Here is a 23,477-nt window from a genome sequence, read left to right on the forward strand (position 1 = left end):
CAGCATGCTCCTATCAAAGAAGCAAATTCTGGAGCAGCCTTTAATCCAAGGAATGGAATTTATAAAAAGGATCATCACTACTTTCCCTTAGTTTCATAAGTTTATAAAAGGGATTTTAAAATGTGTTGTTGTGATGGCAAGGGGCTGAATCAGTCAGTCCGACATTTCTGCCAAAGAGGGATCAGGACCTCCCTTTGTCATTCTTAGGTGCCAGAAGAATTTTCAAGATGGAATTGAAAACTTGAGTGGAAAGAAGCCGGGTGCAAAAGGAGGAAGAAAGAATATGTTGTAGAGTTTGCCTTTGTTTGCATTAGGAGGTAAATTTAATGGAAAATTAATTTCATTAAAATTATTGTGAATTTAGAGTTTGATTTGGAGAAGAACTTAAAGGGATTTGTATGTATTCAGCATAACTCAGCATCAGATCCTTAGAAATGAAATCTAAAATAACATAAATGTATTTGCAGAGAAGACAACAAAATTAAATGTGCTGTTAAATTATAACTTGAAAACGCAGCAATTAATTGGCTGAACTGTATCCTTGAAGCTATATGAGGCAGTCAAAAGAAGCCTGCTGGCAGTTCTGCATTATCTTGGAACACTGATTTCTTTGAACTGCAAACGCAAACCAGGACAACTCCTTCTTCCCTCCTTCCCCCATCACTAAAACATCAGCTCGAAAAGCTTACTTAAATTATGCTCTGAATGTTCTTATTTCTGGTAGTAAATAACTTGAATATTTTGAAACTTTACTGTCAGCAGAATATTTTCTGCCTGCTGAAGATAGAAAGCAAACTTTACTTTTGACACCCCATCATGAGAGAGTCGGTAGAGCACAAAGAAGATCCCAGCGGCACTGGTTCTTGCCTCTCGGAGTACGTGCGGCGGTGCTCACGCCCCTGGGCGCTTTGGGGGCAGCAGAAACCGTGTTCAATCAACTGTTTTTAACGCTGTAGGGCTGCAAAAACTCTTCAGCTGTGCAGCGAGGAAGAAGAAGGCAAAGGAGAAAAGCCGTAGAGGTTTTGGCCCGCTCCTTTTTGTTTTAATGGGGATTTTTGTGAGGAAGGTTGCAGGCTCCCGAGGCTTCTGGGAGCAGGACTCGCCTTTCAGAGGGGGCCCAACTCCTGCTGGCTCCTGGTGATCGTCGAGCGCGGAGGGAAAAGTGTGCGCGGGCTCGCCCGGGGCCGGGGCTGGGGCCGGAGGCTGCCCCCGGCAGAGGGTGCCGGAGCCATGGCACTGTCCCTGTCCCGGCCGCCCCCCGGCGCCGCTCCCCTCCCCTGTGCCGAGCTCTGGGTGACGTTCGGATGCTGGGGCAGGAGGAGGCGGAGGAGGAGGCGGAGGAGGGGAAAGGAGCGCGGCTTCCTCCGCCCCCAGTCGGGCTCGGTCCGTTAGCGGGAGCGCAGCGCCGGCGCGCCGGAGCCCGGGACGAGTTTGCGGCAGCGCCACCGGACCCTCTGCGCCCGCAGGCGCTGCTCCCTGCGGCTCCCTGCGGGATCCGAGCGGGCAGCATGGACCCCGCGGCGGCGGCGGGACGGCGGGGGGCGGCGGGCCGCCTCCTGCTCCTGCTGGCGGCCGCCTCGCTCCTTCGCCTCCGCGCCGCAGGTAAGGAGCGGGACCCCTGGCTGGAGGGGAGGATGCTTCTGCTCTTCGAGCAGGGGTGTATAGGGAGAGGGGAGGCAGGGAAAGCTGCTCCTGTTCCTGGGAGGATTGCGCGTATCCATTTGGGACAGGCGGACCCGCCAGCATCCCCAGGTGGTGATTCATGTTGGCTACTTTTCTTTCCTTTCTTACCTTTTTTCTTCCCTCCCCCCCCTTTTATTTTATTGTCTTTCTTCCTTTCTCGCTTTCTTTCCGCCATCCTTTTTTTTTCTTTTTTTTTTTTTCCCTCGTTCTTCTTGGCACAATGGAAACCTGATGTTGTATTCTTTACGAGGGGGCGGGGGCTGGCGGGAGGCGAGGGCAGCTACAATTTTTACCCCGAGCGCATCCCCGCGCCCCTGCCCCGCTCGGGCGGCAGGCTCTTCGTGCCTCTTTTCGGCCGGCTCAGCGCTCCGAGGCTGGTTGGTAGCCACTGAGGGGGGGCAGGGTGGAGGGAGAAAGAAGGAGAAAACAAAGGAAAAGTTCGGGGTTTTGTTACTGCCGAGGGTGGATAGCTTTGAGCGGAGCTTCCTCCTTCACTCTGCCCGCCCTCCAGCCCTCTCCTCGGAGGGGTTATAATGGTTATAATAATGCGTTATTATTTGGGACGTTGAGTGTTGCCAGAATCTCAGCGGGAACCAGGAGGGGATTAAAGTTGAGTGGGCGAGGGGGCAGCCGCCGTGCTTGCAGCTCATGGAGGCTCGGCGGGGTTTCTTTCTGTGTGTTTTTGGGCTTTAGAGGGTCCCATTTTCTCTGTGTACCTGGCCGGCCCTCAGGGGCTGAGGAGGTCAGACTCTGGTCTCAGGAAACACTAGGACGCGCGGTTCAGTGAGCTCCGCGGTTGTTTTCAGGGCTGAATAAACTGTCCGTGTTAGCATCTGACCTTGCGCCGTGGCAGCAGCGGTGCGGCTGCTGACTAGATGCCAGTTTGTCCGGCATCTCCGAGGGTAGCGCCGTGGTTTAGAGGCCTTAAGGGAACGTGTGGGGTTGGAGAGCCACGATGGTGTAAGACAGTTCCTGTAAAAGAAGCCGCATAAACTTTTCTTTTTTTTTAAAGTTTTTTCCCTCCTCCACTCGCGCATAAGTTGTGTGGGGCTCTCAGAGCAGGAAAGGGGAGGCTTAACTTTTTCGTTTTCTCTGGGATGTGAAATGCACCGTCGAGGTAGGAGCTGCCGGATCCAGCTCTTTGATCTTTCATGAAGCCATTCTCTGGAAAATTGCCCTCTCCCCCTCTGCAGCAGATAAACTTTACTCTCAAAGTCCTTCCCGGGAGTCTCTGCCCAGGCACTGAGGAAGCAGATGACAAGGCTGCACCATTTCCATGCCAGGTTTGTAACCCTTCCCGTTCTGTCCTCACCGGGCAGCGCGGGAGCTCGGCGGGTTAGCAGTGCCTTCCTCCCCCGCCTTTCCTGGCTTTAACTTAATTGCACCGACGTGCTGGAGGAGACCGATGATGTCTTTAAGGAAAAACAGTGATGCTGCAGATTAGAGGGAACTTGTTAATCAATTGCACGTTTGAAAGAGCTTTTCTTCCCTTTGTTGCTTTCGCTAATCCATTTAGCTCTCCCCGGGAGGTGACAGATGCCTATATTTCCTGTTATTCAGCTCCGGGGACCGAGGTCTTGCCATTTGTTGCCTTGCCATGAAGGGAGAGGGTCAGCAGAAAGCTAGAGGTCTGGGAGCTTTCCGGGGCGAGAGCAGGAGGCGGGCATGTTACAGCTCGCGGATTTGGGGTCAGTTCCCGTCGCCTTTATTTTTCCTAGAGCCTTTATTGCTCCCTTTGAAGAGGCTGCCCGGCTGCTCTGCCCCTCCTGCGGGGTCCCGGGCTCCGGGGATCCCCCGGGGCCGCAGGGAGGATGGCGGTCGTGCTCCGAAGGTTGTGAGAGGAGATGCCGGGTTGTCTGTCCCCGTCTCTGCTTTATCCCCTTTACCCGGGGCAGCTCGCTCTGTTTTCCGAATGCAGCGGCAGGGAGGTGTGCACAAGTGTCCCATGAGCTTCTCTCCTTCCTTCCTTCCTTCGTCCTCTTGCCCCCCGCTGCTCCAGAGCACCGATACTGCTGCCTCGTCCACGGCCAGACTCTCTGCCTTCCCGGAGCCTCCTCACGGCTTCCCGGAGGGGTGCGGGCTCCCGGGAACCTGGCCGGGCGCGGAGCGCCTGGCGCTGGGAGCGTGGCTGCGTACCTCTGTCTTTTACTGTGGGCAGTGTACAGCCCCCTCCAATGTACTGCCATGCTCTCAGGAGACATGTCAGGTTTCAGCCTTCTCGGAGGCAGTATAAAATCATGAATTACCATTAAAAGCGTATTTGGGTGGTGCTTTTTTTTTTTTTTTTTTTTTTTTTAAAATCTGTACCACACGAGCAGGCTTGTGGTAATCGTCTCAACCACCTGTAGAAAGTGTGTATTCACTCTACTCGATAGGCATGAAGTTTGAGACTCCATTTTCTTCCTCTGAATAAGCAGCCCAGTGGTTGAGGGCCCATAATCACAGCAATAAATTCTTGTGTACTTCTATTGTTGAAGGGTATTCTTCTGTTTAATTAGATTTGCTTAATGGTAAACAGTATTTGTTAATCTACATTTCATTTAAAGGTTTATTTTTGAAAATGTTATTTCAGCCTTGCTGAATTGCACTTTTAGAATATGTGAGCATATGTTGCCAGGTGAGAGGCAGCGTTGAAAATGGTGATGCACAATGGACCCGGCTCACAGACTTTAGCCCCCTTGCCATTAAATAGGAAAGGACATTTAATCAACTGGAAGTTAATGCTCATGTGACTCTCAAATATGCAGAATGCAGAGTTAAAAAAAAACCCCAAAAAGCCCCAACCAAAACATCAAAACTCTGTCAACAGAATGTGTATGAATGAAAACATAATGGTAACTCATGCCTATGATTCTGAAAGCCCTGAAGTTTGTAAACTTCTACCTAATTTCATAAAGGAAGAAACCCCTCTAATTTCCAACATTTTTACAATGTTTATGGAGAAACTAATACAAGCATGGATTACTTCTGAATGCCTTTAAATGCTGAACTACAAAAAGTTGTAAAATACTTAAATCTTGAAAGTTGCATAAGCTTTAGCTATCACTCCATCCTGACTTTGATGCAAGAGATTCAGCTCTGGAAACTGTACACAAGTCATCTGATAAAAGTCAGTACATCTTGGAGTACAAGGAGTTCACAGATAGATTTTAATAGATCATATTGACCACATTCGCTGTTTTTAGGTCAAATCTAAATCAAACCTTTCTAGCATTAATTAAGTTGTTAGTTTAGTGATGAAGTTTATCTTTGGGTCTAGAGTTGGCACTGAATTTTTTTCCCCCTTGAGTGTCTCGATTAAATTAAGTATTTGTAGTGGAATTGCACTTTTTCCCTTAATCTCTTTGTTGCTGTAAACAGCACTTAAATGAAAGATGCTGGAATAAAAGGACAGATGAGAGACAAGGCAAATTAATCCTATTTACTGAGTTTTCAGTTGTTTGCAGAAAAGCTGATCTTTTGTCTAAACTCACCACTTTGTTTAAGGTGTGAATAGCTTTCAGGCATTGGCATGGAAATATATTTGACCACTAATTAGGAAACTGACAGTCTTAGTCCACCAACCAGTGAGAAGGAAGAGTAAAAGGAAATAATGGTAAGAAATACTGGGTTTTGTTTGATAGCTGTGAGAATCTTCTGTATGGAAGACTTGTGGAGCTCTTTTCATAGCTTATTCTCAGAGTCTTAAATTCACATTTTAGATTCAATAAAAATATGTTTTAGAAGCAGTTGGTATCTCAAGCTTTTAATCATACTTCTGATTGAGAGAATTTATTTTAAAGATCTCTTTGTATTTATTTTTTGACATTGCAGATGAAGCAAAAATATCAAGCAAACTTTTTTCATTTTTTCAAAAATAATAGTTCTTTCTATAGATGTTCTCTGTTGCCTTGTGTGGTTGCTCAGAAGGAAGAAATGCTACTTACAGTATTCCGTCTAATTTATAGCATCTGTCACTATGTTCTCTGTGCAAAGAATGGTTTGCTATTTAAGTTTGTTTATTCATTGTAAGGCTGTTGCTTTATAAAGGAAGTTGTCATTAGGCTCAGCATGTCTGGAAAGCATGCAAGCACTCAAGTCTTCTAATCCAGTGACTACAAAGTAGTTAACGCTTCAAAGAAAAGGAACGACAGGATTTTGTTGCACTGAAAGAAGATGCATTGTTTGTTAATCCTACTTTTAGTTGTTACTCTACTAAAGACTGCTACAGCCTTGCTAGTAATCATTTGAGACAAACATGGATTTTACTTGAATTACTGTATTTTCTCTTGCTTTTGTCTAAATGTAAGTAGTGACATGTCCCTTACCAGCTTTTTCTTTACTTTTTCTGGGCCTTTGCCATATACCAATATTCACTTGCAGCATCCTACTAGATAGTTTTGCTGATGTTTTCCACAGACTTGATTCACAAACAAGTTTTTTCTCATGACATCTGTTTGTCCTCCTTGGCCAGTTTGGGAAAGGACTTCCTCTTCCAAGTGATGCCAGCTGGTGATAATTTTTTAAAAACTAAAATTGTCTGTACATGACTTTTCAGGCCATAAAGTATACTTTTCAAAAAGTCAAAAATCGATCTCTTAGCTAGAAATCGTGACTTTGTCTTTTAGTTGGTAATGGGCAAAAGTTTTCATTTGAGAACACTAACAAATCTACATTGTAGTATCACTGAGAACAAGAAATCACAATAGAAATACATTTCACTAAGCAGTGCACAGTTATTGTGACGCGCATAAGCAAATGAATTCCACCAAAGCTGAAGGTCCTGTGGGAGTATCCTACAGACAATTCCATCCTTCTGAGCCGGTGTCAGATCAGTCTGTGTGTATCTCCTCGAGCCACTGGGCACATGCATCAGTAGTAGTGTGTGCTGTTTCATGAAGCACAGGGAACATACTCCTCTGTGCTGATTGAATTAGCTCTCATCTGTACTGGTGCTTTCCGGTTCTGCTGTAATGTGCGCCTGTGTTTGATGGTGAAGAAGGGTGATATAGCAGCTGGGGGAGAGGAAGGGTATCGCAGTGTTAGGTTCTGTAGAAAGTATTTAAAGAATGAGTGTGTCTGTTCCTCTGAGTCTAGAGCAGAGCTCACTGACATCTCCTAAAGAGAAGGCTGTGTGGTTGGTGAGGACATAGTTTCACAGACACCTGAAGCTCTTGGCTTGATTAGTTAAATCAGCAAGCTGGCTCCATTGGAATGTAGCCAGAGAGTAGTGGAAGAATACATGGACAGAGAATTAGCACAAGAGATAAGGCATTTTTTCCTTCCACTGTAATGATTTTTGTTGAAGCAGCAGAGAGGTGTTTTGTCTGGGAACAGCTTGCAGAAACAGCAAAGTGAAATTATTGGGTGTCACAGTTTGCCAGAGTTTGGCTTTAAAGTGTGAGTAGCTGAATCAGGAATTTAGATTGGATCCCAAATTTACCATTTTTTCCCTGAGCAATCCATCAGTATCACATGGGAAGCACATCTAAAGTATCTTTTGGATTTGAAATTTCTATTCAGATGTGATTTTAAGACAACAACAAATAGAATCAGTATTCTTTCTTGACCAAAAAGCACCATGTTTGTGTTGTCATACCTATGAAACCTTTCCTGAACTTAGATTTCTGTACTGTACTTCCTTTGTTAGACTTTCTTTTATATGAATGGCATAAACATTTAATTCTGTAACTTCAGGTTACTTGTCTTTATCCCTTGCCACTTGTCTTCATCAGAACTGCTCTAGGGTGTTCATTTAACAGTTCATCTGGTAATTATGTTTTCAAGGTGAAATAGTTTCTAGAAATTATTTTCCTTGATTTTCAGTTTAACACCTTAACATTATTTTTCCCCCTGTGGTATTGTCTGTGTAAGAAGAATGACTTGACTGATTATATAAAAAAGAGGTAAATTCTCTAAGAGTTCTAAAATCCTGAAGGCTTATTTTTCAAAACATTCTACACAACTGTCTAATTGAATCATGCATGAAACTAAGAATGGATTGTTCTTTACCAGAGCAGTAATACAGTCACATATTCAGTTACTGTGTAGGTAGAGAACAGAAAATGTACCACAAAAGACAGGAGGAATTTTATTAATGTGTCTTTAAGTATAAAAATTATGGTTTGAAAAGAATAAACTTGATTTCTACTGGTCAGAAACACTCTCCTAAGTCAAATGAATAAAGAAAAAACCAAAAATATTATTGTATATATGTCTAAAAGGAATCACAGAGCTCTACCAAAGGCAGGCTAGTGAGAGTGGCAGGCTGCCGCACAAATGGAGGAGATTGTTTTCTTCCATGTCTATAGCAGAATAGATGGATGTCATATCTCTAAATTGGTTGTAGAGGAGACACAAAAGATTTTTCTGAAGAAGAAAGTTCAGGAGCAGATATAGGCAGCACAGGAAAATCCTAGGAGCAGGTTTACTCCAAGTACATGCACCTCAGGTGTCGAAGCCATGTTTCACAGGAAGATCTTAACACTGCACATTGAGGGACAGGAGGTCTGAGATGTAGCAGTGCCACCTCAGATTGGATGAAGATGCTGTGGGATCTTGCTTGTTTGTTCTTCTTCTCTTTGGAAGCAGAACAAACAAAGGTGTGATTGTATAAGAATAAGATGTCTTTGGAAGAAAAAAGCCAAGGACTGTTCTAGAAACATTATTCAGTTTGAATAACCTGCATGAGAAATTATTCATATGAGTATATCAAAAGTATTGTTGAATAGAGCAAGGTCTGAAAATGAGAAAATGGAATGAGAAAATGGAAAAAATAATGGTGTTACTTGGCAGTCTTGGACTGCAGCAGCTGAGTAACTTTAAATTAAGTTCTGTTAAGCTCTTATATGAACCAACAATAAATAAAGCTGCTTGAAAGCTTAAGATGCCCTAGCAATGTATAAAATTTTTGTTTCATTTATCATCTGAAAGTTTAGGAAGAGGTTACAGGATGTAAAGAGAATGCTGAGATTTTTTATGCTTAAAATGAGAGAGCACATAGTCTGGATGATGAGTTAACAAATGTTTTGCTGTGCTTGTTTCTGGTTTGGGAAAGTGACACAGCAGAACTGTTTTATAGAAAAAGCCCGATAATAACACTAGAGCTACTAATGTTGCAGCAGTGTTTCCCTATATAATAAAATTTACCCTTTCTTAAAAATCCAAAAGTATAAATAGGCAACTGAAAGCTGCGGACAGAGAACCCAAATATAATATCATATGTACCCTTTTATTTCAGGCAAGAACAATTCTGTTCTGGTTCTAAGTATTATTGGCTTCCACATTATGCTGACAAACTAAAGGAGCATTTTAAAAAATAAAATATCATTTTGACGTGTATATTTGTCAAGTAATACAAAACCATGGCAACTGCATATCAGAAAGCTGACTGGACAAAAATTAACCCTGCAGGATCCAACCCAGTTCTGGCCAGGCTCCCTGAATTGGCTTTCCTCCAGTCCTGTGCATCCCACATCCACCAGCACTGGTGTGGAGAAGAGACAATAGATGGCTGGGAGGATGAGCACATGGCAGCCTCGCAGAGCAGCTTAAATTGCCATGGAACTTTTCTCTTGGAGACAGAAAACTGGATATGCGAAAGTATCAACATTGTTGTGTGAGCTAGAAATTTTAGGGACAATTCCACAGTGTTACTGTAATTGATGGCTGTCTCAAATATGGATTGTGCAGAGAGAAGCTGAACCTGTGCAGTTCAAATAAGAAAATTCTCACCCGTCTCAAAAATGTAGTCTGCAAACAGCTGTGTGATTACTTGTCAGATTCTCACCACAAACTGCCTTAGCCATTTGTCTTTGTGTTAGAACTCTTGAATCTTCAGAGTTGTTGCTTAAGCTGCATTTTAAGGAGTCCACTGAGTTTTTCATTGCATTACAGGTAAGACTAGATGAGCTTTGAAATTAAAGGCCTAAATAAAACAACAGAGCTTTTTCAGTACAATAGAGAAGGAAATGGACAGAATCTAAGTTTTGTGAAAATTTGAAAGACCTATTAAATCTTAAATATTCTGTAAGTTGAAAATACTAAGAATCCTGTAGCATCTATCTGTAATTACTTCTTTAAATCTTACAACTTCCTGTGCAGAAATACAGATCATGCTGCTTTTGAGTAGGTGTGAAACATTTCTTTCAGTAAGTTGAAAGAAAAAAGGGGGGGAGTCTATGGCAGAAAAAACAGAGAATTCCATTCATATAAGAATTTTCTTTACTGGGGAGCGGGAAATTAAAATAATTTATGATACTCTAGGAACTCGGTGGTTGAAGGATGAGCTTAAACATAAAAAAATGTTTTAAAAATTGTAGTTACAGTGGTGGTTAATGATGACTCCTTCCATGGTAGACCAGAATACCTTACAAAGGGAAAAGTGGTCATATGTAGATAAAATTGCAAGCTTGAATAGGCTCTGAACCAAACCTACATGAGAAAAAACATATCTGCTGTTGTTTAAATTTTAAAAATAACTGTGCTTCATAGCTCTGCCTGGAAACAATTTGATACAACAAATTGCTTTTTTTCAAAAGTATTTCCAGCCAGACCAGAAGCAGTACTTAATAAATACCTTGAGAGGGTGAGTCTGTTCTTTGGTCTTGGTTTTGCAAACTCAGTGAATTTGGATGTTTATATCTGAAATTACAGATAGTAATCCAACCCATTTTTCTAAAGCTGCTCTCACATTCATCTTTTTTCTCTCTGGGTCAGTGTAGAAATATGATTCAGAAATCTGTTCTCTAACAGAGGCAGTAGAGAAACTTAAAAAATTCATGATACTGTGGTTTTCAAAGCAACAGAAAAAACCCAGCCGTGGTTCCTTCAAATGTTATGTGTAGAGAGCTTTTAGATAATGTTGCTCTTGAGAAAAATACACTTATTTTTGCTAGTGTTTATTTAAGAACATATCACATGTAGAAAATATTTTGAAGAGGATCCTGCTAGTCAAACACAAGAGCATGCAGAGTTAGGAAAGACAGGTTTCAGAAGTTACACTGGTCTGTAATCCAGAAGCCAAATTTAAAGTCAGGAGGAACTTTGATTCTGGAATTTGAGGATGATGTGTTTATGCAGGAAAGAACTGCAAAAACAAAGGTGTTGATTTATAGCATATTTTCAGAATTACAAAACCCAGAAAATGTTATCTCACATGTACTGAATACTTTCTATGTCCACAGAAGCAATTATTAGATAGTCTTAGTTCAGTGTGAAACCGAAGAGTAAACTAGATGCAGTTTTCTTCCTGTAGACAAGGCTTTTTTGATCAGTGGACTACTTGTAATGTCATCTTTACTGGTACTAAATCATATTGGTGTGGGATTTAGCATTTCTAGAAGTAGAGAAAAATCAAACCTCAGTACTGTGGCATTAGGCTCTGTAGAAATTTTTCTAATGCCTTTACCACTGTTATATTTTCTAGGAAGATCAAGGTCTTCTGTAACCACAGTATGACTGGGGAAAAAAGAATCTAGAAGGACTTTGAGAGGTTGGATTATTTATTCTTCAAGACAGAATCAACTTCAGCAGGCATAGCCTATTCTCCAGAGGTGACAGGAGCAGAGATTCAGTGACTTCCACAGGCAGGCATGCAGGCTTAGTGATTACTTACGCTTGTTTGCAGTCCAAGTGCATTACTTCCTGTTACAATTTATTCCTCTCCCTCCTGTAATTGTAGTTGATTTTATTTTTGTGGTTTCTGAAATAGTTCCTACAGAAATTCTTCCAAAAAATGATCTTGTCTCCTTGTAGATATCTCTGTCAAGATCCTCTTCACCACTGTTTTCTCAGCCTTTCCTCTTACATCATATTTTCTGAATCTCATGGTTGTGCTCATTCTTCTCTACTGGACCTTCTCCAAAACATCTTTCTTGAGGCATGCTAACCAAAACTGGTATATTCTAGCTCATGCCGTAGCAGGACCAGCTGAAGGAAGATGATTGTTTCCTATATTTACTGTATGACATTTTATTTCCCAGATTGAAGCCTGACTGTTTTGTGGCAGGGTGGCCTTGCTCAAGCTCTGATCTACTCCAGATCTTCCACACAGAATTGTTGCCAAGTCCCTGTTTGGTACCAATGAAATGGTTTAAGCAGGAAACTTTCTGCTTGTCTTCACTCTACTGCCTGTCTTTGCTCTCACCCTCTCCACACCATTTTTTTGCTGGTGTTTGATTCCATTTACTAAGACCAGAATGTTGGCAGCACGTAACAGCTTGGTTGCCTGTGGAGTTCAGTAATGCAGATATCCATAGCACTGAGACTGGTGAAGCTCCATTGTTTCAGTTAACCACTGAGATGTAACTCCAATGGTTTTCTAAGGAGCTCTATATATTAGCCTCTATATAAAATTTCATGTTTCACCTATGAGAATGTCATAAGGAGCAGCTCCCTCCCCACTAGCGCCTTCAGGCTATCATTCCATAGAGGATAATAGATGTCATATTATGGTCCTCAGGAGCGAACTTCCAGCAGCAGAAACTCTTGTAACGTGTGTAAGTCTCTGCTTCTGTGGTTTCTTCTTAAATAACTTGCCTTTCTGTGACTTTCATAACTCTGGTAAGGTGCATTTTCATGTTATACCATACTCATCAATTTGAAAGGCAGAGTGTTCATACCTGCCTATTTTCAGGACTGATTTTTTTTTCAGAGTTCAGATAAAACCCATATAAAATTTTGCAAATGATCTTTTTCACTCTCTCAATATCATGCCTCCATCAATTTAATGGATTACAATTGTACCCTTTAATCTCACACTGAGTCATGTATTTCTACTTCTTTTACTCTTCAAAGTCCCATGTTGAGTGAGTAGTTGCATACTGCAAGACCAAGGCAATTAACTAAAAATACTCTAGCTTTGGAAGCATATTATATAAATTAATTTTTAAGCATTAATACTTAAATGAAATAAGTTATGGGTTTAAAATTCTGGAATTGATGTAAGAATAAATAGGTGTAGTTGTCATTGTCTCTACAGAGTTCTCCTGATTTCCTCCTCATCATCCTATCCTCCTCTCACTTTATTTTTCTGTTTTTTGATTTAATCTTTTTCTCTGTAGCATGTTTCCTTCTGACATTTGGGAGTTTTGTTGTTTGGATGTTTTATTTCTGACTAATTCTTTGCCCATTAAATAGCACTTTGGATCTTAGGAATTCATATAGTTGCCTACTAAGTACTTCAGTGATCCACAGTGGCTGTTCCTAGCTGTCTGAGAGAAAAAGTCCCTGGACAGCAGGTAGGAAAAATGTCTCCAAAGAGAGGATTTTCTGCGACTGCGCGATTATCATGCTCCTTTGTAACTCTTGTTGCTTGAGAAGCTGCTGGCATCAGCACCTGTACTTATTTTAACATGAAATAGAAGACTAAAGTTAGGAAAGAGTGGTATGGGAACAGGTGGTGTGGATGGACATGTCTGAGCAGAGCGTCTGGACTGTGATCCAGTTTGTGAGGAAAATATATGTCTGTGGGGTGTAGAAATGGAGTCAGGGTTGTAAGAATGTGTGGCAGCAAATTTAGGGGAGTTTAATGTGCTCCTGAGTGTGGAGTGGCAGGGAATTGGAAACTTCAGTTGCTGCACCACCACCATGGCTGCAGTGCTGTCTTTGGGAAAGTCCTACCTTATACGGTGGTCACTTTTTTCTTCTTCAGGACATACAGTGTAACAATGCTGTCTTTCACCTGCTTGTATAGCAAGCTTTGCTTAGGAAAAAGAAGGGAAGTGAAATTGGGCCTGCTGTGATGGCCAGGCTCTATTTCAAATACCATTTTGAATTTGAAACACTCAAAGTGAATAGAGGTGTGAAGGAAGTTTTTGTCATCTACAGTTCCGGCCCTTTGGGAGCCTTAACAGTGTAGAAGAAACTATGGACTCTGCTTATTTAGGAATAAAAACATGCTTTGTTTTTCTACGTGTCAAAACCATAGTTTTTAAATAGTGAAAATAATTACATCCTTTATGGTTGTACATGTCTATGGTATAAAACTGTGGGGTTTTTTCCCCCCTCTTTGCCGTTTTTCCTAGTGTGGGGATTCATTTCCCCTCACCCCTTTTTCCTTCCTTCCTTCCTTCCTTCCTTCCTTCCTTTTCCTTCCGCCACTTCCTTCCCTCCTTCCTTCCTGCCCTTTTCTTTCTTTCTTCTCCCTTTGAACTGATGAAACCACTCTCTTTGGTAATTCTGAGTCAATTGGGTCAGTCCTGGGCTTTTCTGTGCAGAGACTGCCAAGATCTTAGAAAATATGTGGTGGTTTAGGGATTTAGTTATATGTCCAAAAGGGACAAGATTTGAGACCTCCAAATGTCTTTAATTTAAAACCATAATTTGGAAAGGATCTTTCCCGAGTCCCAAGAGAAAAAAGCCAATACTTTCATTTGTACAATTAGTCATCATTCTCTTCACCATTAGGGTTGTCCTCCCTCCTGCAAAGGCTACAGTTTGTTTTGCTGCCTTAACAAAAATGAGTTCAGTTGATTTAATGTTCTGTTTCATGATGAAGTGTCTTATCTAGGTCATAGTTTAGCTGTTAACAAGATATTTATGAAGTGGTAAGAATTCTCTGCTCTGCGGTGAATTTAGTCTCTAGAGTGGGACAAAATGCTATTTAACTAGCAAATAAAGCAGTTCAACTTCAAATTATGTCAAAGTTGACTGCAACAATTTTAATCTTTTAGTAACCCCCTAAATATGTAGAATGTCTGGAACTGCTCAAAACTTCAGTAATTTTGACCCCTGCTATAGAAAAAGCATTTCATATAAATTAATATTGTAAGTAGCTATCCAAGGAAAGGATTTTTTTTATTATTTAGAAACCAAGTTAATACTTTTATAGTATGTGCAGACTGTAAAACACAGCTAAAGACTAAAAACATATTCCTGAGCTCACTTTTTTGGTACCCAGGACTTGTTTTACTGGCTTATCAATTACTGGGCTAAATCCTTGTAAGTATTTGAAGCTGGTATTTGTGATATTTGCTTGGGATTGTTTTGTCTGCCATGTAACAATGTTCTCAGCAGATATTTCCCTAATTTCTGCATAGTTTTTATTGGTGTTTAACATGTTTACAGCCATAGTGGTGAAGGCACAGGCTGTAGAAATATTCATGTTATGTGTGTTTTCCAGACGTGCAGTGTAAATACAGTCTTTTTAAACGGAATTCTGCGTGTACCACTGATTCACCATAAAAAGTTTTGAAAGAAACACTGTTTGGTATTTCATTTATGTCTGTTGAAGTAGCAGCGGTTTGTTTCTGTGTCTCTCATGTTTACTAAAAAAATTGTGTGTGAACCTTTCTTTCTTCAGTTGTGTATCAGTAGACCTTATGTCAGGCATGATTTTTGATGTATTGAATTTTTCAATAAATATAGACTAGCACTTACGTGGTAAGTGAATAATTAGTGACTTACATCATTAATTCATTGGCCATGTTTCCTTAGCTCTAGAGTGCCACCCCAACTCTGTGGAAATAGTTCTGATTGGATTCTCAGAAACTTAATTTTCCTTGTATTTAATTTACATGGACAGCCATTTCTGTGGAGTCCCTATTTCTGGCTTCATCTAGACAGGCAGACTTTTGTAGAATGTAACATGGAATAGAATAGTTGTTTTAATCTCCTTTCTTTACGTTTTCATTTGTATAATTGTACATATGAATGAAAATAAGTCTTCATGAAGATCTGATTTCCTGGCTAATGTGTGTTTTTGCATTAAGATGGTTTATAGTTTACTGTAAATTTTTGTTGAACTGGACAACAGTGAGTGAACCTGAACCATCTAAAGACAAACTATGACTCCCTGAGACTGCTTGGTTAAGGAAGAATGTGAACCATGACTTGTTCATACCTAAGATCCCACAAAACCGTTTGTGCAAAAATCTATAGACTCTTCTGCCATTTCTCCCCCAAGCAGCTGTGTGCTGGGATGAAAAATCTTTAAAATACTTGGTTTCATGAGCATATTTTCCATTTTATTTTACTTCTAAAACAGTTATCTTCCAGGAGGATGAAGACATTCATTTGTCTCTCATGTAGTGGCATTATAAATTGTATAGGAGCAGTGCTGTTCTGGAAGCAGTCTCTACCTTTTCTATAAGATAGACAATTAAACTTTATTAATTAAGGTAGCATTTATACCTCTTTGAGAAAGGTATTAGTGAGTTTTTAACTCAGTAAGAAACTGTATTCTCTTGTGAACATAAAGTGTTTTGTTTTTCTTTTACCTGAATAAAAGATTTTGAAAAACAAAAGGTCAGACCTAAATGATCATAGTATATCTCTAAAAACTTTGGACTGAAAAACATTTCACATGTCAGATATGCATTTTTGTATTACTTTTGCACCCATTAGCGTTCAGCATCTAAAAGGGAACAGGGAGTCTCATTTCACTGACACAGTCATAGCTGTTGGTGGTATCTTGCTTTGTAGAATCAGTAACATCTTCTCAAACTCCTGTTGCCAAGGCAAACAAAAGAACGAAGGCTATTTAATTTTAAAATAATAGGAGAAACTGAGATAGTCTTGTTTATGAGAAAAATGGGGCAGAAGGAAATGGGAAGTGCACTGAGAGCAGAGAAGTTTTACTGTAAGCAAGAGTTTCTGTACAGTGTGTCCATGCACACGTAGCAAAAGTCTGTGAAGAAAAAGACCAAAATGCTAAAATAAAACCTTTAGGTCAGACTACTTGATTTAGATTCAGTAGTCGAGTAACTAGCTTCCTTCTTTTTTAGACAGGGAAATATAAAAATTACACTGTTACTGAATTTACATATCCTGGAATACACATACCCTACTGCATATAAATAACTTTGCTTAATTTCTGTGGTTCATTCCAAATTATTACTTGTTAAAAGGAGGGAATAGGTAGCACAGCATAATTGTCCAAAAACTTAACAGCATTTTTTGAACAAAGTGTCATGAACAAGTTATTGTCAGTCAGAATTGTAAATACACATATAAAAGTCTGTTTTTAAAACAGAAAGTACAGAAGAAAATTAATTTTGAAACGAAAATTTTCATAATTAGATGGAAACCAACAGCTGTTCTAAAGTGACTGAATCTCACATCATCTCTTGCTAAAATGGGTTTATTAAAAGATAGGAAAATGTGTCATGAACTGTTCATGTAACATGAACAGTTCAGTAATTGACTTATGGAATCATTGTGGCTTATATTTTTAGCATATGACTTATGGAGTCATTGTGACATATTTTTAGTATATATTTAGTATATGCTTTTAGTATTTCTCTAATTTATAAAAGTGAATAGAAAGTTAAAATACTTTACCTACTAGATTTCCATTAGTATTTATTCTATACGCTATCATTTACTCAAGCAAGTAGCAAGCTTTTAAAGTCTTTTTGTGAAGGACAGACTTCCAGGCTTCAGAAGACAACAAAATTTTTGTAGTCATAGGAGAAGGGATTTGGGTCTGAAGGGAGAAATTGAAATAGTGAAATAGTGGAGAGTGTTTCTGGGACCAGAAAGCCAAAATGACATCCAGACACTGCTGTTGTAGAAAAAGTTTGCTCACCATAACTGTGTATGGGGTTGTTTGGGGTGTTTTCCCATTTTATATTACAGGAGAAACTGCACATCTTTAATGGAAGTGGTGGAACAGTTCATTTTCCCAAAGTGAATTTTAGGATACTATTGACCACAGGAGTACCAAACACTTCCAGGACATTTTGTCTTCTGTTACTTTTTCCCCCCTCATCCTTTATCCTTTTTTATAAGATTGTAGAATGCAAAGGCTGATGTTGGCTATAAGGTAATACTACAAAAAGTGTAATGCTCATCTTCAGGTCTTGTAAAATGGCAGGAGTCTTGCAGTGAAGCTACAGTGAGGGCGTTATTAAACAATTAAACAAATTTAGACTGTGTTAGACTTGACTGGTGATGTTTCTATGTCTTGAAGGTATTTTAGCTTAGAAAATCTGTGTTCAGGCAAATTGGCCTTCCCTTGAAACATTATAGTTGTTGTAAATAGCAACATTCCTCTTGCTTCTTGTCAAAATACAGGAACGCCTTGCACTTTAGCATGTCTTTGCAATTGCTCCCTGTAGGATTTCAAGATATCTGCTGATTTTGATTTCTTTTGTTTTTTCTTTTTTATTAACTTTTAGTTAAATGATGGCTGAATGGTATTGTTTGGATTGGTTGACTATAATTTATAGCCACTCATTATTTGGTGGTGTTTTCTGTTTTTTTTTTTTTTTTTAATCAGAAAGGTGGGATATTTTAGACTACTTGTAGGCTAGGGATTCTTTCTAAAGGAAAACTGGTTGAAATGAAAGAAAGTTTAAAAATTTTGCTTTGTGTGTCTAATTTGTACTACCTTGAGAGATATTTTAATGGATGTTTTTATTTTTATGTATGTAGAAGTATATATAAATAAAGTGTAGTCTTCTCTGAAGTTTGAAAATTTTGCCTAATGTTTTTTTTTTTACCTGGCTTAGTTTAGTACTGTATTGTCCTATACCTATTGATAGAACTTGATTTTGCTTTTTATTTCACTGGAACAAGTGTCCTTGGAAATTTTGCTCATAGATCTGCTTAGATTTACAGCAATTTGCTTATCTTCAGATGGATCTCTGTATTTTTTTACTGAGGGGGAAGGCTTTCTGAGCCTCCTGGAGCAGTCAAATACACTGCCCAGCCAATGGTCATTTGTGCGGTTTTGCTTGAAAGACTGGATTTACAGTGTGGTCATCCTGAAGAGACTGATGTTCAGTTGTGAGATGGATAATAGGGCAAGGAATGACAGAAAATGAAAAGAATTGAACATTAGTTAGGCTAGACACTGAATAGGAAAATAAAGTGGAAATACACACCATTTGGGGAAAATTAGGGTTGGAAAGGACCTCAGTTCCTCATGGGATCCAGGCCTCAAAGCAGGGCTAACATTTCTGTGGCTACTCTGCCTTTTAACTTAAATCACCAAAGAAAAACAGATATCACTAAGGCATTTTTCATTTCTCTTGGCAGTCATGCTTTACAGTGTCTTTCACATCTCCGTTTTTCTGACTCTGCAAGAATTGTATCTTGAATTAAAAGAAGCACGAGTCAAATTTCAACCTGTAATGCTTGCTTGCATGAGGACTGATTTGACAGCCTGAGGTTGCCATAAGCATTTCATTTCTCTCTCTATGCATAATAGCAGTGATACTGTGAGTCAGTGGGGAGTGGAGATCTTAATTGTTTAGTGCTTTGAAGATGAAGTTACATAGCTGTAGTTGCTGATAATACCCGACCCAAGCCCCTTCCCTTTAGCAGGCAATGCATAATTTTGTGATTTCTTTTATTTGCATTGTATACTTTGCATTTGAAAAAGAGTTGTTTAAAGTGTTGTTTGGCCTCAAGAACTCTTGTTCTGTTTAAACAACTGCTCAGCAGTATCTGAGCTGTCATTATATTTTCCTAATGTAATTTAGGTAAATGTCCTAGCTCCTAGCTCCTGTGTTTCTCTGACTCCTGTGAAAATGTTTTCAGGTTTATTACTCTACCCTGCAGCCTTTCAGAAGAGTTTTTTTCTCTCCTTTTTCTGTGATCAGTAGACAGTGTGTAAAGTTGTGCAGTTCAGAGTGTAAGAACAAAAGGGAATAATGACTTCTTTGCATTTCATTAAATGTGTGGTGTTGTAATTTGTGTTGCATTTTGCAACAATTTGGGAAGCAACATTTGCAAATTTGGGAAACATGCAGTGGTGAAATTTGGCCAAAATTTTCTAACTTGGATGTTTGAAGTTGCTTGTAAAATGTAAATAACTCCAGAAATACAGAGTATCTGCATATTTCTTCAGAAACAAACACATGCTTTTTAATTTTTAAAGTATTTTTATGGCTTTTAGTTGTATTGTGACATACCATGTACAGGAAGAGTATTTCTGGTAAAGGATTGTACTCTGCATAGGAGTCAGCATTCATATTCTCCCTTCAGAAAGATGGCTCACTTCCAATATACTTGTAACTGTGACAAGCACATAAATTAAACAGAAAATATTCTTTTTTCTTGTGTGTTTACAGTGTCATTGTTTCGATATTGATTTTTCAACTATCTTTTGCAGTAAGGCCCTGGATTTTAGCCTTGAGTATTCAGGCTCACTTGGAAACGTTTCTTGCAGATTCTTGGCCAGTTAATAGTTCCAAGTGGATGCAATTTAATAACCCTTGTGCTGTTTTGATTTGCCTCCCACACCATCTGGTCTATGTCTTTCTCCTGCTCCTTTTTTTTTTTTTTCCTGTCTTAAAGGATAGTATTTTTTCAATAATTCAAACTTTCAAACACGTCATCTGAAAGTGTAGCTTGCTCTGAAACTTCCCTGTGCAATGTGTATTCCCAGAAAGAAGGCTTTCTGTATATACAGGAAAAAGAACATGAACAGGAACCTGTGGACAGGTTGGAATGGCAGGAATGTAGTGCACACTAAAGATGTCTGTTTCTTCACATTGAAATATTGTTTAAACACATTTCAAGAGTTAAATTATTTCATGGCTCCAAGGTCTCCTGGATGGCTCTCTGTATTTCTCTCTAGTGGCCTCCACATTTAATTATTGGAGAGTGGCAAGAGATGTCTTTGAAATACAAAATCACTCAGCCTTTACTGAGATGAAAGTTAAGTGTTCTGATGAAGCTAGTAGTCTATTAACTGAGCTTATTTGTACTTGATTTAGTAAAGATAACTTAGAGTAGTGCTAATTAAACTTAGCTCTGTTTGTCGTAATGTTTTGAAAATACTGGGTGAAAAGTTTGCTCATGTTGTGTGAAGGTGTAAATTCTTGACAACTTTTTTTCAAGTTTTGGGTGATCATTTGCCTGTGTAGCATGGGTGCTTGTCCTTTAGCCTTTATGTTTAAAAAAAGTTCCTTTAGCCAGTGTTCATTTTATTTCTGATTTATGCATGGTTTTTATCAATCTGATGTCTGTGTTGTGTAGACGGGAAAGACTGAAGGGGTGGGTTTTGCTCTGCCTCACGTTGTGGGTGTTGGCTAGGAGTAGTACTGGAGAAGCACCAGTGGCCAAGCAGTGGCACCAGCTGTCTGTGCTGCAAAGAGAGAAGGGAGACCTGAAGGTGTCCATCTCAGGTTTGGTTGGGTTTGTGTTGCTGTTTTCACAGCAATTCCTCAACACCTTCAGTTCAAATTGCACCCTTCCTCAAACAGGTGACAGTGGTGTCTGGCTCTGGGCTGGGGGTTGCCCACAGCCCTGTGCCCAGCTGTGCGTGCTTGGTCTGTGCCTGCTTAGGTGCCGGATTCCCCTGGCAGAGAAAGCAAGCTAGGTGGGTCCAGGTGGCCTGTGAGGCACTCCTGCTCCTCAACGATTTCATTAACCTGTTGCCTTTTTGTCTTCTCTTTACCTCATCATCAGGTCTGTATTTCAGTACTGTGACACAGACTCTTACCTTACGCTTTCCAGCCTTGCTCCCAGAGGAGGAACTGTCTGTTCTGCAGTAAGATGCCCAGCAACTCTTTGTCATAGATGCTCATATTCGTGAGATAAATTTTCAAGCATTGCTTAGTATTTTCTTATTTCCTAATCCTTGGTGCTATACATATTTCAGAGTTCTATGTGAAGATGTATTTCCTTCTTCCAGAGCTGTCCCTGTGAGAATGGATGGGTGATCCTGGGGTGAGAAGCCAATGTATTTACAATCTCCATTGTGCCTAGATGACATTTTGACATAGTCCCTTCTACTTTTCCCCACCTTCTTCTTCTCCAGAAGACTGGTTTTCCTCATCAAAAGTCAGTTTTTTGGTTTGCCAGACTAATGTGTCTGTCTCTTCAATCAGCTTGTACAAGGTAAAGGCTTGGCTACCCACTTTGGCTTCAGTGAAGTTAGTTTATCCCAAAACGAGATCTATAGATGCTAAAAACTGCATCTGAGTATGTGCCATTTCTGTAATTTCACTGAGACTTAGTATAAATTATTTTGCCATTAGAATAAGTATTTTATTTAACCTTTTATATAGTTCACGAGTTTTTGGCATGTTACTGTTATTAAAAAGAATTAATGATGCAAGCTTGCATATTTGTATGCCTTACACTTTTATCAGTTCTGTTTAATGTGCAATCTCTAGTAAACACCACGCTTATATTTAAAAGAATAAAAAAACCCCAAGCCTACATAAGTAATGGAATTTTTGAAAGTCTGTGCTATGTATTATTTCTAACCATTTTCTGCTGTACTGAGTGTTATAATTTCATCTTAGCTGGGTAAAGAACCCTAGTAAATATTCTCAAAAAGAGGTGTGCTAATTGATTTGTCTTGATAGATTTCAATAGTTGCTCAGTCTTTAGGAAAAGGAGTGTTAGGTGTTCATTTTGGAGAGAGAGTGAGTTAGGATCTTGCTCTTTTTTTTTCTCTCAAGATTTTTACACTACTGGTTATCAGAACAACAGTTTGATTGATATTTAGTCCATATATGTGACCTTTGGAAAGAATTTAAGAGATTCTTTTTCCCTAGTTCTGACACTGTTTCATTTCTCCCAGCTGTGTAGTAAATGTTTAACTTGAAGTATATGGGAACAGTGTGTTTGTGCAAAATAGCATTTCAGGAGAATCTGTTCCAGAAAGCTTTATAGTCTCACCTTAAATTCTGACATCCTATTTTCCATAAGTAGAAATAGACCACAGCCTAGTTAAGGTTATCTGAATTTTCAGCACTGCAAATGATTTTGTTGCCTTTTCCTTTTGCATTGCTGCCTTCAATGGTTCTTTATTGTACATGGCAGCAAACACATTCCAGGACACCTATGTTCCTTCTGGTCCCCTGATACCTCTCAGGGTGATTTGATTCAATGTCAGGATCAGATGAGATATGCACTGCTCCTGTGTGTTTTGTTTCTTTCTGGAAAGGTTCTTGGGCAGGGAAGAAATCAAGATGTATATCAAATTTTGTGCTCTGCTGACTCAAGGTGCTCACAGCCACAGAGTGCTCTGCAGAGCGTTCATTCCCCATGATGCAGAGAGATCATGCCTCCCTTCTGTGAATCGGGGCTGGGGCATTTACATTACTACAGTGAACCACATAAATATTTCAGGACCCTGCTAAAATAAAGACATACTGGATATCCATGTGTGACTGTGGCACTGTTTCTCATAATTTCTGTGGATGAAGCTCTTGCAGCAGTGGCCTGTCTTCAGAGCTGGGAAGGAAAGGGATGCAAGTGAGAAAAGAAACCCTTGACACTGGATGCTGATTTTAAAATCAGCTGTTTTTCTTGTTCCACGAACTTCATTAGAAAAAGTGTGACTGACCATTTATTAATGCTCCATTTTCCACCATCTTCCCCCTGGCAGAGTTACTGTCAGGTTTTTATCACAATGATAATCAGATTTCTTTTTTCCTAATGAACTTCTAGCTGTAACTTGTAGTTCCAATGGAGTGTATTACATAGCAATAGATCAAGTTGTCCATCACCATAATAGTGCGACAATTTGAAAAGAAGATTAATTTTGTGAATTCTGAAGATCTTGGCTTGCTGGGGCATACAGTACTCTACAGAAGACAAAACTGAGGTGTTTTTGTGGTGAAGGGCTGATTCTACTCCCCAGAGACTGTCAGGCCCATCTGTTAGTAGTGCAGGAGATGGAAGAGTGCCCTTCTCTCTTGTTTGACAGGCCATCGTTTGAGGCTGGGAGTTTTGCCAGCTAGTGACCTAGTGTATCCAGTTTCTAATTTGGGTGAACTGTTACTGAGAAGGTGGTGGCCTGACAACTCTGGCATTTCCTGCAGTTCTCAGATTACTGTGACACCATGTGATTGGTTTTTCAGGCTGAGTCTTACTTGAGTTGAACCATTTTTACTGCTTGTTCTGCC

General features: G+C 39.9%; 1 protein-coding gene across 2 annotated transcripts in view; it reads left to right on the forward strand.

Annotated features, from left to right (window-relative positions):
- The first annotated feature begins 1,163 nt into the window (after positions 1-1,163).
- ROR2 (receptor tyrosine kinase like orphan receptor 2) overlaps positions 1,164-23,477 on the forward strand; it is a 143,581-nt gene continuing 121,267 nt past the window's right edge. The window contains exon 1 of one of the 2 annotated variants that reach the window (XM_039724168.1): positions 1,164-1,602. In XM_039724168.1, coding sequence (XP_039580102.1) covers positions 1,305-1,602 — 298 coding nt within the window. In that variant the 5' untranslated portion in view covers positions 1,164-1,304. Of the gene's footprint in view, positions 1,603-2,008; positions 2,061-23,477 lie in introns of those variants that run through there. The other variant, XM_039724169.1, reaches the window with a different exon arrangement.

Source organism: Passer montanus, unplaced genomic scaffold (assembly GCF_014805655.1).
Source record: "Passer montanus isolate IOZ18808 unplaced genomic scaffold, ASM1480565v1 scaffold52, whole genome shotgun sequence".
NCBI classification, from domain to species: Eukaryota; Metazoa; Chordata; class Aves; order Passeriformes; family Passeridae; genus Passer; species Passer montanus.